The 12,282-nt window shown below is 37.7% G+C and overlaps 1 protein-coding gene across 1 annotated transcript; it reads left to right on the forward strand.

Annotated features, from left to right (window-relative positions):
- Nucleotides 1-3,116: 3,116 nt before the first annotated feature.
- On the forward strand, nt 3,117-12,080 carry LOC108696994. Its single transcript, XM_041584862.1, has 5 exons — nt 3,117-3,234; nt 3,974-4,027; nt 6,610-6,696; nt 11,476-11,547; nt 11,630-12,080. Exons 1-5 carry the CDS (start codon nt 3,117-3,119, stop codon nt 11,959-11,961), a joined length of 663 nt encoding a protein of 220 aa, XP_041440796.1. The 3' UTR covers nt 11,962-12,080.
- Nucleotides 12,081-12,282: the final 202 nt, after the last annotated feature.

Consider the following 12,282-nt stretch of genomic DNA (forward strand, 5'->3'; position numbering starts at 1 on the left):
GTGCTCAAAGCTTTAATATACTTTATAATACTTTATTGTATAGTATAGTTAGGAAATGTCCAAATATGTATCTCTGCAGCATGGTACTGTATATCCTATGCTTATATCTGTATGAGCTTGACCATGATAACCTAAGAATAAAAATATTCCACCACTGCCCTGAAGCAAGGCACATACCAATGTCTTGCCATTAGTAACAGATAAGAAAGCACTTTTTAAACTATTTAAACATATTTGATGAGTAATACTCTAGGCTAGGCTCCTATCTTCATGATGCCCCAGCTTGGGATGAATTCCAATCTTTTGGAGGTCTGTGAATCAAGACTGTCCTGTCCAAATACAGACAAATAGAAGGTATGGGTCTGATCTGTCAATTGATATTTCAAAAACATTTTAAAATTTCACTTGTTATTATCTATTAAGAGGTTACAATTAATTGAATAAACCACTTTTGTTCAAGTTATTGGAGAGGTTAAGCAGGGAATGTATAGCCAGGAGTGTATGTTAAGTATCCAGTCATAAGCAAGGGTAGCTGGTCCGACTGCTATTAGTTGCCAAATATATGTAAGAAGAATGATCTGTTTATGGGAATTAATACTCGTTAGAAACTGAAAGTGTCCCTGGAATTTAAATATTTCTGTCATAATTCACTTCAGCCTTTATAGATTACATGGCTACATGGTTACATGTCTACATTTGGCTAACATACTATATTGAATAATTTTTTTGCAGAGCCTATCTTTTTGACCAGTTTTATTTTTATACTGAACAGTTCATTTAAGTTCATTTTAGCAGACTTAGGTTGGGTGAGCCACATTATGTAAGGTTCCTGTATCCAGAAAACCTCATGTCCCAAGCATTCCAAGATCCTATACCTGTACTTGCATTGGTTAGGCCTGTTACATAACACGTATGGCAAAGGAGGGAAAAAACAACTGTGCCTAAAGCCAGAAAAGTTCATATTTAGCAGCTATAGTAGATCAGCAATTTGTATAGAGAGTGTAACCCCATATAGTTTTGGAAGATTGGTTACTAAATCTGAAATATGAACAAATACATTATAGACATGTGGTAAATTGGCATAGTGGTTGAAAATGTTACCATCTCTTTTTGAAAAGTAGAAGCTGCCCCACCTGAGAAACTGGTAAAACATTATTTTAATTGAGCCATTTGCCATTCTCATTCTCTTGTCTGCCTTATTAGAAGTATTTCTCAGTAGTAGTTCAAAAACAGGCTACTTTTTGCTATCATTGCCTGTTATATACTGTACTGTTATAAATGTATTATGTATAGCTATAATGGGGATTTCTCTTTACTTTAGTATTCCTTAGTTAAGTTTCAGTGGCAGCAGTGACATATCACACCTGATTGGTTCAGTCCCCCAGAAAATGGCTTACTGATGTAACCCATTTTTGGTCACCCCCCTGGTGCCAAAGTGGTACATCACAATATTTACATGACTTACAGGTCCTGAGTCCCCTTTGCTAGGTGAAAGGGTACTGGGAATTCTTCTTCTCTGGTAGTGCCTCTACCTAATGGGATCCCGGAATACACCTGAGGATAGTCCCATTAGGAATAACATGAAACACACACTTTTATTATATAAAAACCATAACTTTATATAAGGAAAGAGTAATTTAAAGGGGAAGTAAAACACATTTACATCACATCAAATATAACCCACTCCCATGGGAACCCATGGCAGTCCATTTCCTGGCCCTCCATGCCAAAGTCCCGCAACTCCTTTGGCAGACAAAAGGGCAAATTCACTAACAGGCGAAAATTTGCCAGCGATGGCTTAGCGCATTTCGCAACACTTCCCCAGGCGTAAATTCGCCTGGACAACGCTAATTCATGAAGATCCGAAGTTGCGCACAGGGTACCAAATGCTGGCGAAATTACGCTCAGCAGTCCGAAGTTACGCTACCATTGGCTAATTAGCATACGGCGTGCAGTTAAAGTACAATGGCCGTATATGCTGCAGCAAATGCATTACATTACACAAGGCCAGGGAACCTTAATAAAATTATATAAAAGTTGTTATAATGCCCTACACATGTGCCCACAGTATAGTTTAGGTGCCATATGTTAGCAAATGTAGGGGGGAAGGAGGATTACCAAAAAAAAAATTTACAATCTTTTTCAGTCTCACCCTTTAAATAGGAAAAAACGCCAGTGTTTTTTGGGACTTAGAACAATTTTAAACTTTTTTTTGAGGAACTCCTATCTACTCTATTGCTCTTCGCCTGGTCTGAGGTGGCGAAGGCAAGTCTGGCAATAGAGGTAAGGGTCAGTAAAATCAAAAACGTAGTGCATTTGCGTAGTAACGCTCTTTGGCCAGACCGTAAATTCGCCTGACGTTAGAGTTCGAAGTTGCGCCAGAGTCTATCTCCTTGGCGAATTTACGACAGCTACCGTTAGTAAATTGTCGAAGTGCCGAAATGACATCACGCTGGCGAATTTTTGCCAGCGTTAGCCACTACACCCTTTAGTGAATTTGCCCCAATGAGTCTCATTCCCTTTTCCACAAAGAGCACAATAGGTCCCAAGTAGCAATAGCAGCCCAAAATACCTTCCCCTCCGGTTAGGTACTGGCTCCCTCGTGGCAGGAATCAACAACAGGCTGTGTCATAAATATTGATGGGCGAATTTGCGCTGTTTCGCATCGCCGAAAAATTTGCGAATTTCGCGCAAAATTCGCGAAACGGCGAAAAATTCGCGAAACGGCGCCGTTTTTGGCGCCGGCGCCCGTTTTTGACACCGGCGAATTTTTACCGCGAATTTTCGCCGGCGTTTCGCGAATCACGCAAATTAGCCGCGAATTCACGACTGGCGAATAAATTCACCCATCACTAGTCATAAACAGAAACCACCCTGGATCCTCTCTTTTTCTACCATCCCCATGGCACACCTTACCCTGGGGACTCACACAGATGGGTAGGCTTATCCAGAGCTGGAGCGATGAATCCATTCAATAAAGAACATGCAGCTTGCTTGATCCTCCATTCATAGCTCCCAGCACTGTCTATAGCACAAGCACACTGTTGCTAAATCCAAAGCAGAACTACAGCTCATAGCCCGAGCACAAAAGATGTCCAGCAAAACTCCAAACCGGCATGGTTGAGCTTTCTAGGCTTTTGGAGTACCCTGCATCAGCCCACATGGCTATCGAACTCCCTTTTAGCCCCTTACATCTTTGCATGAGTTCTGTCCACCTCCTACATGAAAGTGAAAGTAGGAATCCTCCCGCAGTAATGGCTGTGAGCACATGGCAAACTCCTTTTATAGGGCACAGTGACACCTTGTGGCTGCTTTTGGGATCAGCCATTTTGCACCAATCCAAGAGCTCTGCCCTTGGAAACTCTAGGAGACCCTGTATCCACCATGAGGCTCCAAATGAAAAGGGGCCTCATTGTCCCTACATTGAATTGATAGAAATAATTTTCTGGCTTATTACATAATATAATATTGTAAAATAAGTATCATTTTATCAGTCTAACTCCAGTCATAACTTGTTGAGATCACTGATACAAGATGGCCCTGTACAAATAGGAAAAGTTGGGGTATGTCCAACTGCACCAGATTACAAATATATATATATGTAAAGGCTACAATCAATTTATGCAAATCGATGCTGTGCTTCCTGTCTTGAGCTTGATTTGAGCTGTCATTCCCCCATCAGAGTCACTTACTCACGAGTTGTTGGGTTGTGTCCAACTGCATCAGATTACAAACATGTGTAAGCAAAGGGTATGATCATTTTATGCAAATCAAAGTTGTGTTTCCTGTCTTGAGCTTAATAAGCAGGACTTGGAGGCTGGCATCACCCATAAGAGTATTCTGCAAGTTCAGCAACAGATACCATGTTTGTTGTGTGCTTTATTTTGTGCCTCTCACCGGTGAGTGGGAAGGGACTCAGTTAGAAACTGACAGTGTCCCTGGAATTTAAACCTTTCTGTTTTCTTGTTCCTAGAAGTCAAGTCTGATATTGAGCTTGTTCAGCCAAGTACAGAAATCAAATCACCCGGTGAGAGTGTTAAACTGTCCTGCAAGACATCAGGTTATTCATTCACCAGCTACTATATATACTGGATACAGCAGGTTCCTGGGAAAGGATTGCAATGGATAGGCAGAATATATCCTGGAAATGCAGATACAAGCTACTGTCACTCATACCAAGGAAGGTGCCACATTAGCACTGATAATTCACAAAGCACAGCATTCCTGCAACTGAACAATCTAAAAGTGGAGGCTACTGCCATATATTACTGTGCTAGAAAAGACACACTGAAAAGAACCAACTGACTAGTCATACAAAATGATTCTCTCATCAGCCAGGCATGAATCCAAGTTACCATTAGAGAGCAGCAATATGTTAAGTAATTTACAGCAGAGGACTGTAGTCAAAGAAATGATCAGAACAAGAAACAAGTTGGACATATTAAAGGGGAGCCGTCACCCAAAAAGAAATTCCAAATACTATTTTATCATGCTAGTGAAGCAAAATTAACTTTAATTACACTGTAAAACTTTTTTGAATCGTGTTTCCTTCCATCTGGGAATTAAAAATTAAAGCAAACAGGCAGGAGCCATTTTGTGGACACTGTTATTAAGGCAAGCCTTGCATCATCTCAGAATCTTGTTTGTGCACTAGAACGGGGGACCTGATGTCCATCCCCATGCTCTGGCTACACAATTAAATGGTTAAGAGAACCATGTGAATGTAGGGAGTGCAGTTACGTCTAGTAAGTGCTGAATGGAAAGTGAAAGTAATTTCCTGCCCCACCTCTATGCCTAAGACAAAGAGGAGGGTCAGGCAATATTTAATTGACAGCTAATATTTTTAAATGAGTATACAACAGCTATGAATGCTTAAATAAAAAAATAATTTGGGTTTCCTGTTCATGTTTAATTTGAAAAGGACAGCTTTTTATGTCTGGGAGACAGGTCCACTTTAAATTAATGTTTAGTGAATATTATAATAGAAAAAAATAGGAATTAACATTGAAACTACAAGGAAACACACAAAACAAAAAATATAGAATTATGTGTCTAAAATATCATGTAACGATCTTGTGAATTAATGTATCCAAGACCCCAGTACATGAAAATCCTGTGCAATTGCACCAGCACCACAAAAGTAGTGCTCAAAAACATAAATATCCAACATTCACACAGTTCACCTACTCACAAGACCAATTTAGGGTTACGATCAAACTTATGTCAACAGAGGAGTATCCATATCCACAGCCAGTAGCAATTGGTTGCATATCATAAGGGGAAAATAATATCTAATATAATAAAGGAAGCCCTGCCCGTGCTCAATACAGGCAACTTACAGACAGTAAGATCCACATATTCTATATTATGCAAATTGAATCTCTAAGCATTGGCTAGTAAACTGACATGAATATTTATTGGTAGAATGTATGCTTCTTATATATATGTTCTTAAGTTGTATAGACCAACCATGGTACCTACCCCAGAATAAAGTAATTTTTCAATGACCCAGTGTAAAATTTCACAAATACAACAGTAAACCACATATTTACTTCTTTTAATGATGGTGACTGAGTTGTGCTGTATTTAAATGTACAGGAAACACTTTAAAGTGGACCTGTTACCCAGCCACAAAAATCTGTATAATAAGCGTCCTTTTCAAATTAAACATGAAATCCAATTTCTATTTTTTATTAAAGCATTCATAGCTGTTGTAAGCTCATTTAAAAATTTAAGCTGTCAATCAAATATTGTCTGCCCCTCCTCTATGCCTAGGCATAGAGGCGGGGCAGACAGTTACTTTCACTTTCCATTCAGCACTTCCTAGATGTCACTGCCCTCCCCACATTCCCCCTTCTCTGCACTGTTTAATTGTGTAGCCAGTGCATGGGGATGGACATTGGGTCCCCCATTCTGGCGCACAAACAAGATTCTGACATGATGCAAGGCTTGTCTTAATAACAGTGTCCACAAAATGGCTCCTGCCTGCTTGCTATAATTATGAGTTCCCAAACTGAAGGAAACAAGATTCAAATAATTTATATAGTGTAATTAAAGTTCATTTTGCTTGACTAATGTGATAAAATAGGATTTTGAATAATTTTTTTGGGTGACGGGTCCCCTATCTTTACATCCATTGTAATATTTACTTTTCACCTATTTGAAAGGCCACAGCTAACTGGTTGCTAGACCTAATGAAACTTTGCAACTTTTATTACTTTACTCCCTTGTAAATTCAGTTGTACGAATCCATGCAGTCAAATCTTATTGATAGCAATGGTCGCCACTCAAAATCAGCTGCAATTAACAAAACCTTAATTAGTTAATAGAAATCGGGAGGTGTCTCATGACTGATATCTGATCTTGAAAAGCAGGAGTTGGAAGATTGTCATATTATTGCACACAGTACTGTTCTACTGCAGTAATGGATAAAATTATTCTCTTTAGACATATTTAGACATAGTTATATTTCAACAGTAGCTCTGGGAGTTTAATATTTCTATTATTTTATTGCTAGAGGTCAAGTCTGATATTGAACTTACTCAGTTACTTTATTTCAACAGTATCCATGGGAGTTTAATATTTATATTTCTCTTTTCATATTGCCAGAGGTCAAGTCTGATATTCAACTTACTCAGCCAAGTTCAGAAATCAAATCACCCGATGAGAGTGTTACACTGTCCTGCAAGACATCAGGTTATTCATTCACCAGTTACTGGATATACTGGATACTGCAGGTTCCTGGCAATGGATTGTATTGGATATGACATATACATCCCATAAATGCAATAAAAAGTTATTCCCCTTCTTTCCAAGGAAGATCCAAAATTACCACTAATAATGCCCAACGCACAGCATTCCTGCAACTAAACGATCTAGATATAGAGGATACTGCCATATATTACTGTGCTATAGGAGACACCTTGAGAAGAAACAAATTAATAGTCATACAAAAATGTAATTGTCCTAACCATGAACCAATTCCATCACCAGAGAGCATCAGCTCTAGAAATTACTTACTTTTTGAAAAGTTAAGGTTCCCAGCTTGAATTATGGATAATGACATCACCTAAAGAAGCATCCCATAAATTAAAGCAGAGATTTAAGATCTTTCTTTGAGACGTAAAAGGGGTCCCATCTCACAAATATTATTAAACATTATATTGATTGCGGCATATGTTGTGCAGAAGGCAGATTTTTTTTTTGTCTACCTTTGCTGTTTTAAAGACTTGCCAAATTCTCCAAAACTCTCTGCTATGTTAGTGGGAGTTTCAGAACAGGCATACGTTTTTTATAATTACATGTTATATACTGTGTCATTAAAAATGTAATTTGGATAACTACAGTGGAGATATTATTTACTACACTACTATTTACTACAAGCGTTTGTACTTTTTGGATCTCACAGCATATCCCTTCCTTTGTGATCCTTACCATTTTTAGGGCTTAAGCAGATCACCTGTGACTGGTGGATTCCATTCTCATTATGGAAGGTTATCTTTTGACTTCCCCTTCTTTAGAAAATTCCAGGTTAAATCTTATCCAGGGATCTCTGGCATCTACTGTGCACAGTAGGAAATTGCAGTTACAAATATACTTAAATCCTTATAACCTGGCTTAGTTATAATGTCCCATATGGCATAAATACCTACATATTCAATAATGAACGTATCAGTTGGTAAGCCAATGTGTAATATATACATTACACATGCAGCCCATATTATGCAATGCAAATCAACAGCTAAAAACAAAGGAACAAGAGGGCAGGAACAATGTTATAGATGATAACATTAACCCTGTATTTCACCCAACAAATTCTTTATAGTCTTGCTGTTTGGCTACACATCTGTATTATTCTGACTTTTAGCATATTTTTCCACCAAAAATGAGCATATTCTAAATGTATCCTAAATTTATCTCTCCTACTCGTCAGTAAAAAAAAAAAGTAATTTGTAATATCTTTCATTGGGAACAATTCTATAAGGTTAGCTAATGGCTAAAATATGTGATGTCTTGCATGTCTATTACAGGTACATAATTTGGCTTCCCAGGAGTTTTAATCAGTAATAGGCACAAAGAAACTTTTACACAGCCTCACCTGTAGTAATAATGGGCCTGGATACTAGGAGGTGTAGAGATATTAAAATAGACAAATACTACAGAGCCACATCTAGCTCTCACGTGTCGTGTGCATGAGTATGGTTATGTTCATGTACATGCTAGTGTGATACAATAACACTGATTTATTCATTGATTGATAATCTGGAGTGCCATTACTCTTATTTTGTCATAAAACACCATGCATACTTTTATTTAATATAGGAGCAAAAGTCCTGAGAACATTCTATCATTTCCATGAATTATATATGACCCCTGTAGTCAGGCTGTTAATATTTCTATTGGATTACCATTTCTTTTGAACACTGACATTGGTTAAGCAGATATGGTCTTTCAAGACCACAGTATAGGAACCCACAGCTTACAGAAATTCATAATTTGCAAACCCATAACTTACAAAAAAAGGTATGTTTCACTAGCCTAAACTTATTTTGTTTGGGAATTTTCCTAATTGGATAGTTCTTGCAGTTTATCTGCAAACAGTCATTCCTGCTTATCTCCATGCAGTGGTGTTTAAAATATTTATGCAGCTACAATGCATAGGTTTACCATTAATCTAAAGTAATAAAGCATTAAACATTTTAATATCATGTTACACTTCTGCTTTGTTCCTCTCTTTGGTGTGTCACTTCTTGTAAACTCCTTGCAGCTCTGTTAAGCTAAACGCTATTCTTTACCATTTCCTTAGACTCCCAGAATCTTTCTGGGTTGTGTTGCAGCAGAGGAGGGCAACAGGTCTTCAGCAACAATATTCCTCCCAACCAGGGAATGTTTAAAAAAAAAAAGTTGGCCAAGATGACTTTGGTTCTCACCAATTCTAAGCAAGGTTTATTGAGCAAAATATCTGTGCTGAGAAACTTAGTTATAGAGTAGGACCAGGTGAGGATGATTTGTGCAAGGACTTCTTCCTCCCTTAGCTTTATTTTTCAAACATCTGACTGCCTTCCTTCACCCTGTCTAGATTAAAAAATAACATCTGCTTTGGTCCACAGCATAACTGTGCTGTCTGCAGGAAAACTCTGCAAAAGAATTCACTGCAACTGAATAATCTAAAAAACAGAAGACACTACCATATATTGCTGTGTTCAGAGAGACACACTGAAAAGAACAATTTACCTATTTCTACAAAATGTAATTCTCTTAACCATTAATTCCCATTAGAGAGCAAGAGCATGTAATGAAATATACAATACAGAAATATACCCATTCATATAATGTGAAACCTGTGTACTCAAGATTAACAGCAAAACAAAGATGTCCCATGTGGCCCCCCTTCTAGTCGCCAACTGAGCAGTATTCTGGCTATTATGTTAGACATCCGCTCACTCCAGCCTTTATAGATTACATTTTTGGTTAACTAACTATATCTAAAACATTTTTTTTTTATTTTGCACAGCCTATATTTTTTACCAAGTTTTATCTTTGCACTGAACTGTTCCTTTAAATGATTTTTATCAGACTCCTCCCTCCAGGTCTCATGCATTTCAGGACCTTGATCCCAAGCACTCAGATATCCAATAACTCTACTTGCATTGGTTAGGCCTGTTAAATAACTGACACTTAAAGCAAAGGAAAAAATAAACCTATGTTGCCTAAAGCAAGAAAAGTTTAGATTTAGCAGTTACAGCCATTTGTATAGAGCATATACCCCCTTATAGCTTTGGACAATGGTTTACCCAATCTGAACTGTGGATGGCTACATTAGCTATATGACATCAGGTAAATTGGCAAAGTGGTTTAAGATTTTACCATTTTTTTTGAAAAGTGGAAGGGGCACGATGTCAGTAAAAATGGCAAAACATTATGTTAATTGAGCCATTTGATTTGCAGAAGGAAGATTCTCTAGTCTACAGTATCATATTAGATGGGCTTGTCAATTCTCTCTCTGTGGTACTATACTTGAAAAACAGGCTTTACTATGCACACTTTTTTAGACATCTGTCTGTCTTCAATAAATTTGTCTAGAAAAAAGAGAACATCTGGTTATTCCGTTTAATTGATGTGTCACCCAGCTGTAAGAGTTTCCTATATACTGGCAGGGTCGCTTTATTAACAGCATGTGGCAATATGCCAACCATTGCACTTTACTGGAATGTTTGCATGTGCCTTGCTTTTAGGTCTTGGTTGACATTTTCTTCATATTCAATCATATTCAATAAAATATATATATATATATATATATATATATATATATATATATATATATATCGTAAAACCAGTGACTACTGCAAGTAATACAATGTAGATTAAGGATCTGGCACCAATAGCAAGTGGGGCATCTATAGGTTTTTTTTCTTGCACAAAGGCTGTGCATCAAGATGCTATGCCAACATAGCCAGCGTCACTACACAATTAAAATTATGCCCTAGAAAGAAGTTGGGGGAAATGATGGGCCCTAGAGAGAAGTAACATTTTCACCAGCTATGGCTTTGCAACAAAATTCCAAATTTCACCATCTGTGAATATTCTTGCGAAACCATAGCAAATTTAAAAAAAAACAAAACAAAACATGACAATAAAACACCCATAGACCCCCAATGTATTTTGTGTGAAATAAAAGATCCCACAACTCCGATGTGTTCTGTGCAGTAAAGTCTCCAAAAGTAAACGCCCACAGACACCTCTTTAATTTACATGGAAAAAGTTGTGATTGAAAAAAAGTCACCACAAGCAAAATTCACAGTGAAAAAAGCTCTTTTTTGTGTTTTAGACTGGCAGCTCAGTAATCCAGATGCAGTCTGAATCGTTCCAATTTACTACATTTGATAGAAATGTATCAGTTTACAAAGTTGGTGACCCCCCCTCCCACCCAGAGCTTCTTAAGAAAGACACAAGAAAGTGAAAAATTAAACTTTAAACTTTAATATTAGAATAACAGTGACAAATAGAAAATTTCCGGTGAACTGCTGTATCTGAAATCAACTGAATAGAACATTGGCTGGTGAACAACCACTTTAAAGTTTAGGGCAGCAATGGCATACGACACCTAACTGATTCAGTCCCCTCCAATAAAACACAAGTGTTCTGTTCATTTAACACAATGGGGGACTTGTTGAATTGCTAGAAATCATTTTCTGGTATAATGGTAACAACACAGGAATTGAACATATATATTTTAAAAGAAGTATCATTTTATGCATTGCTCCAAACTGCCTGAAGCTCCATCCACTATCATTCTAATGGCAGTCCTGATCTGTTGAGATCACTGACTCAAGACTGCTCTGTCAAATAGAAAAAGTTGGAAAAATGCATCAGATTACAAACGTGTGTAAGTAAAATCTGCAATTAATTTATGCAAATCAATGTTGTGCTTCCTGTGTTGAGCTTGATAAGATAGAATTGGGAGCTGTCATTCAGAGTATTGTGCTAGTTCAGTAACAGATACCATGTTTGTCTTGTGCTTTATTTTGTGCCTCTCATTTCTCTCTGGTGAGTGGAAAGGGACTCACACAGGCTCAGTTATAAACTGACTGTATACATGCATATTAATTATCTGTTTTCTTATTTCTAGAAGTCAAATCTGATATTAAACTTGTTCAGCCAAGTACAGAAATTAAATCACCCGGTGAGAGTGTTAAACTGTCCTGCAAGACATCAGGTTACACATTCACCAGCTACTGGATACACTGGATACAACAGGTTCCTGGGAAAGGATTGCAATGGATAGGACGTATAGATCCATCAGATGCATATACACGCTACTCACCCTCATACCAAGGAAGGTGCCACATTAGCACTGATAATCCACAAAGCACAGCATTCCTGCAACTGAACAATCTAAAAGTGGAGGACACTGCCATTTATTACTGTGCTAGAAGAGACACACTGAAAACAACCAACTGACTAGTCATACAAAATGATTCTCTATCAGTCAGCCATGAATCCAAGTTACCACTAGAGAGCAGCATCATGTCATGTATAGGTAGCGGAAAAGAGACTGACAAGTGTTGAAGTTAAAGAGATACTGGCACCAGAAATTAAAATCTTCCTTTTTCATCATAACATTGTCTTTGCATGCTCTTTATAATTTTACCCAATGCTGTTACCTATGAAATCATCCATGTTACCTTATGAGGGGGTTGAGTCAGGAAAGTCAGGTTGGCAAAACAGTCTGATTTGTGAACTTCAGGTCACAATTACTTACAAAAGTAGCCCTATCAGCAA

This window comes from Xenopus laevis, chromosome 1L (assembly GCF_017654675.1).
Source record: "Xenopus laevis strain J_2021 chromosome 1L, Xenopus_laevis_v10.1, whole genome shotgun sequence".
Lineage (NCBI taxonomy): Eukaryota > Metazoa > Chordata > Amphibia > Anura > Pipidae > Xenopus > Xenopus laevis.

Bases quoted from the DNA above. Each gene is read 5' to 3' on its own strand.
- LOC108696994 (XM_041584862.1), top strand. From the start codon at position 3,117: ATGGTTGAGCTTTCTAGGCTTTTGGAGTACCCTGCATCAGCCCACATG. The intron at 3,235-3,973 runs GTAGGAATCCTC...TCTTGTTCCTAG, and splicing joins CCTCCTACATGAAAGTGAAA to AAGTCAAGTCTGATATTGAG. The intron at 6,697-11,475 runs GTTATTCATTCA...GCTGTCATTCAG, and splicing joins ACTGTCCTGCAAGACATCAG to AGTATTGTGCTAGTTCAGTA.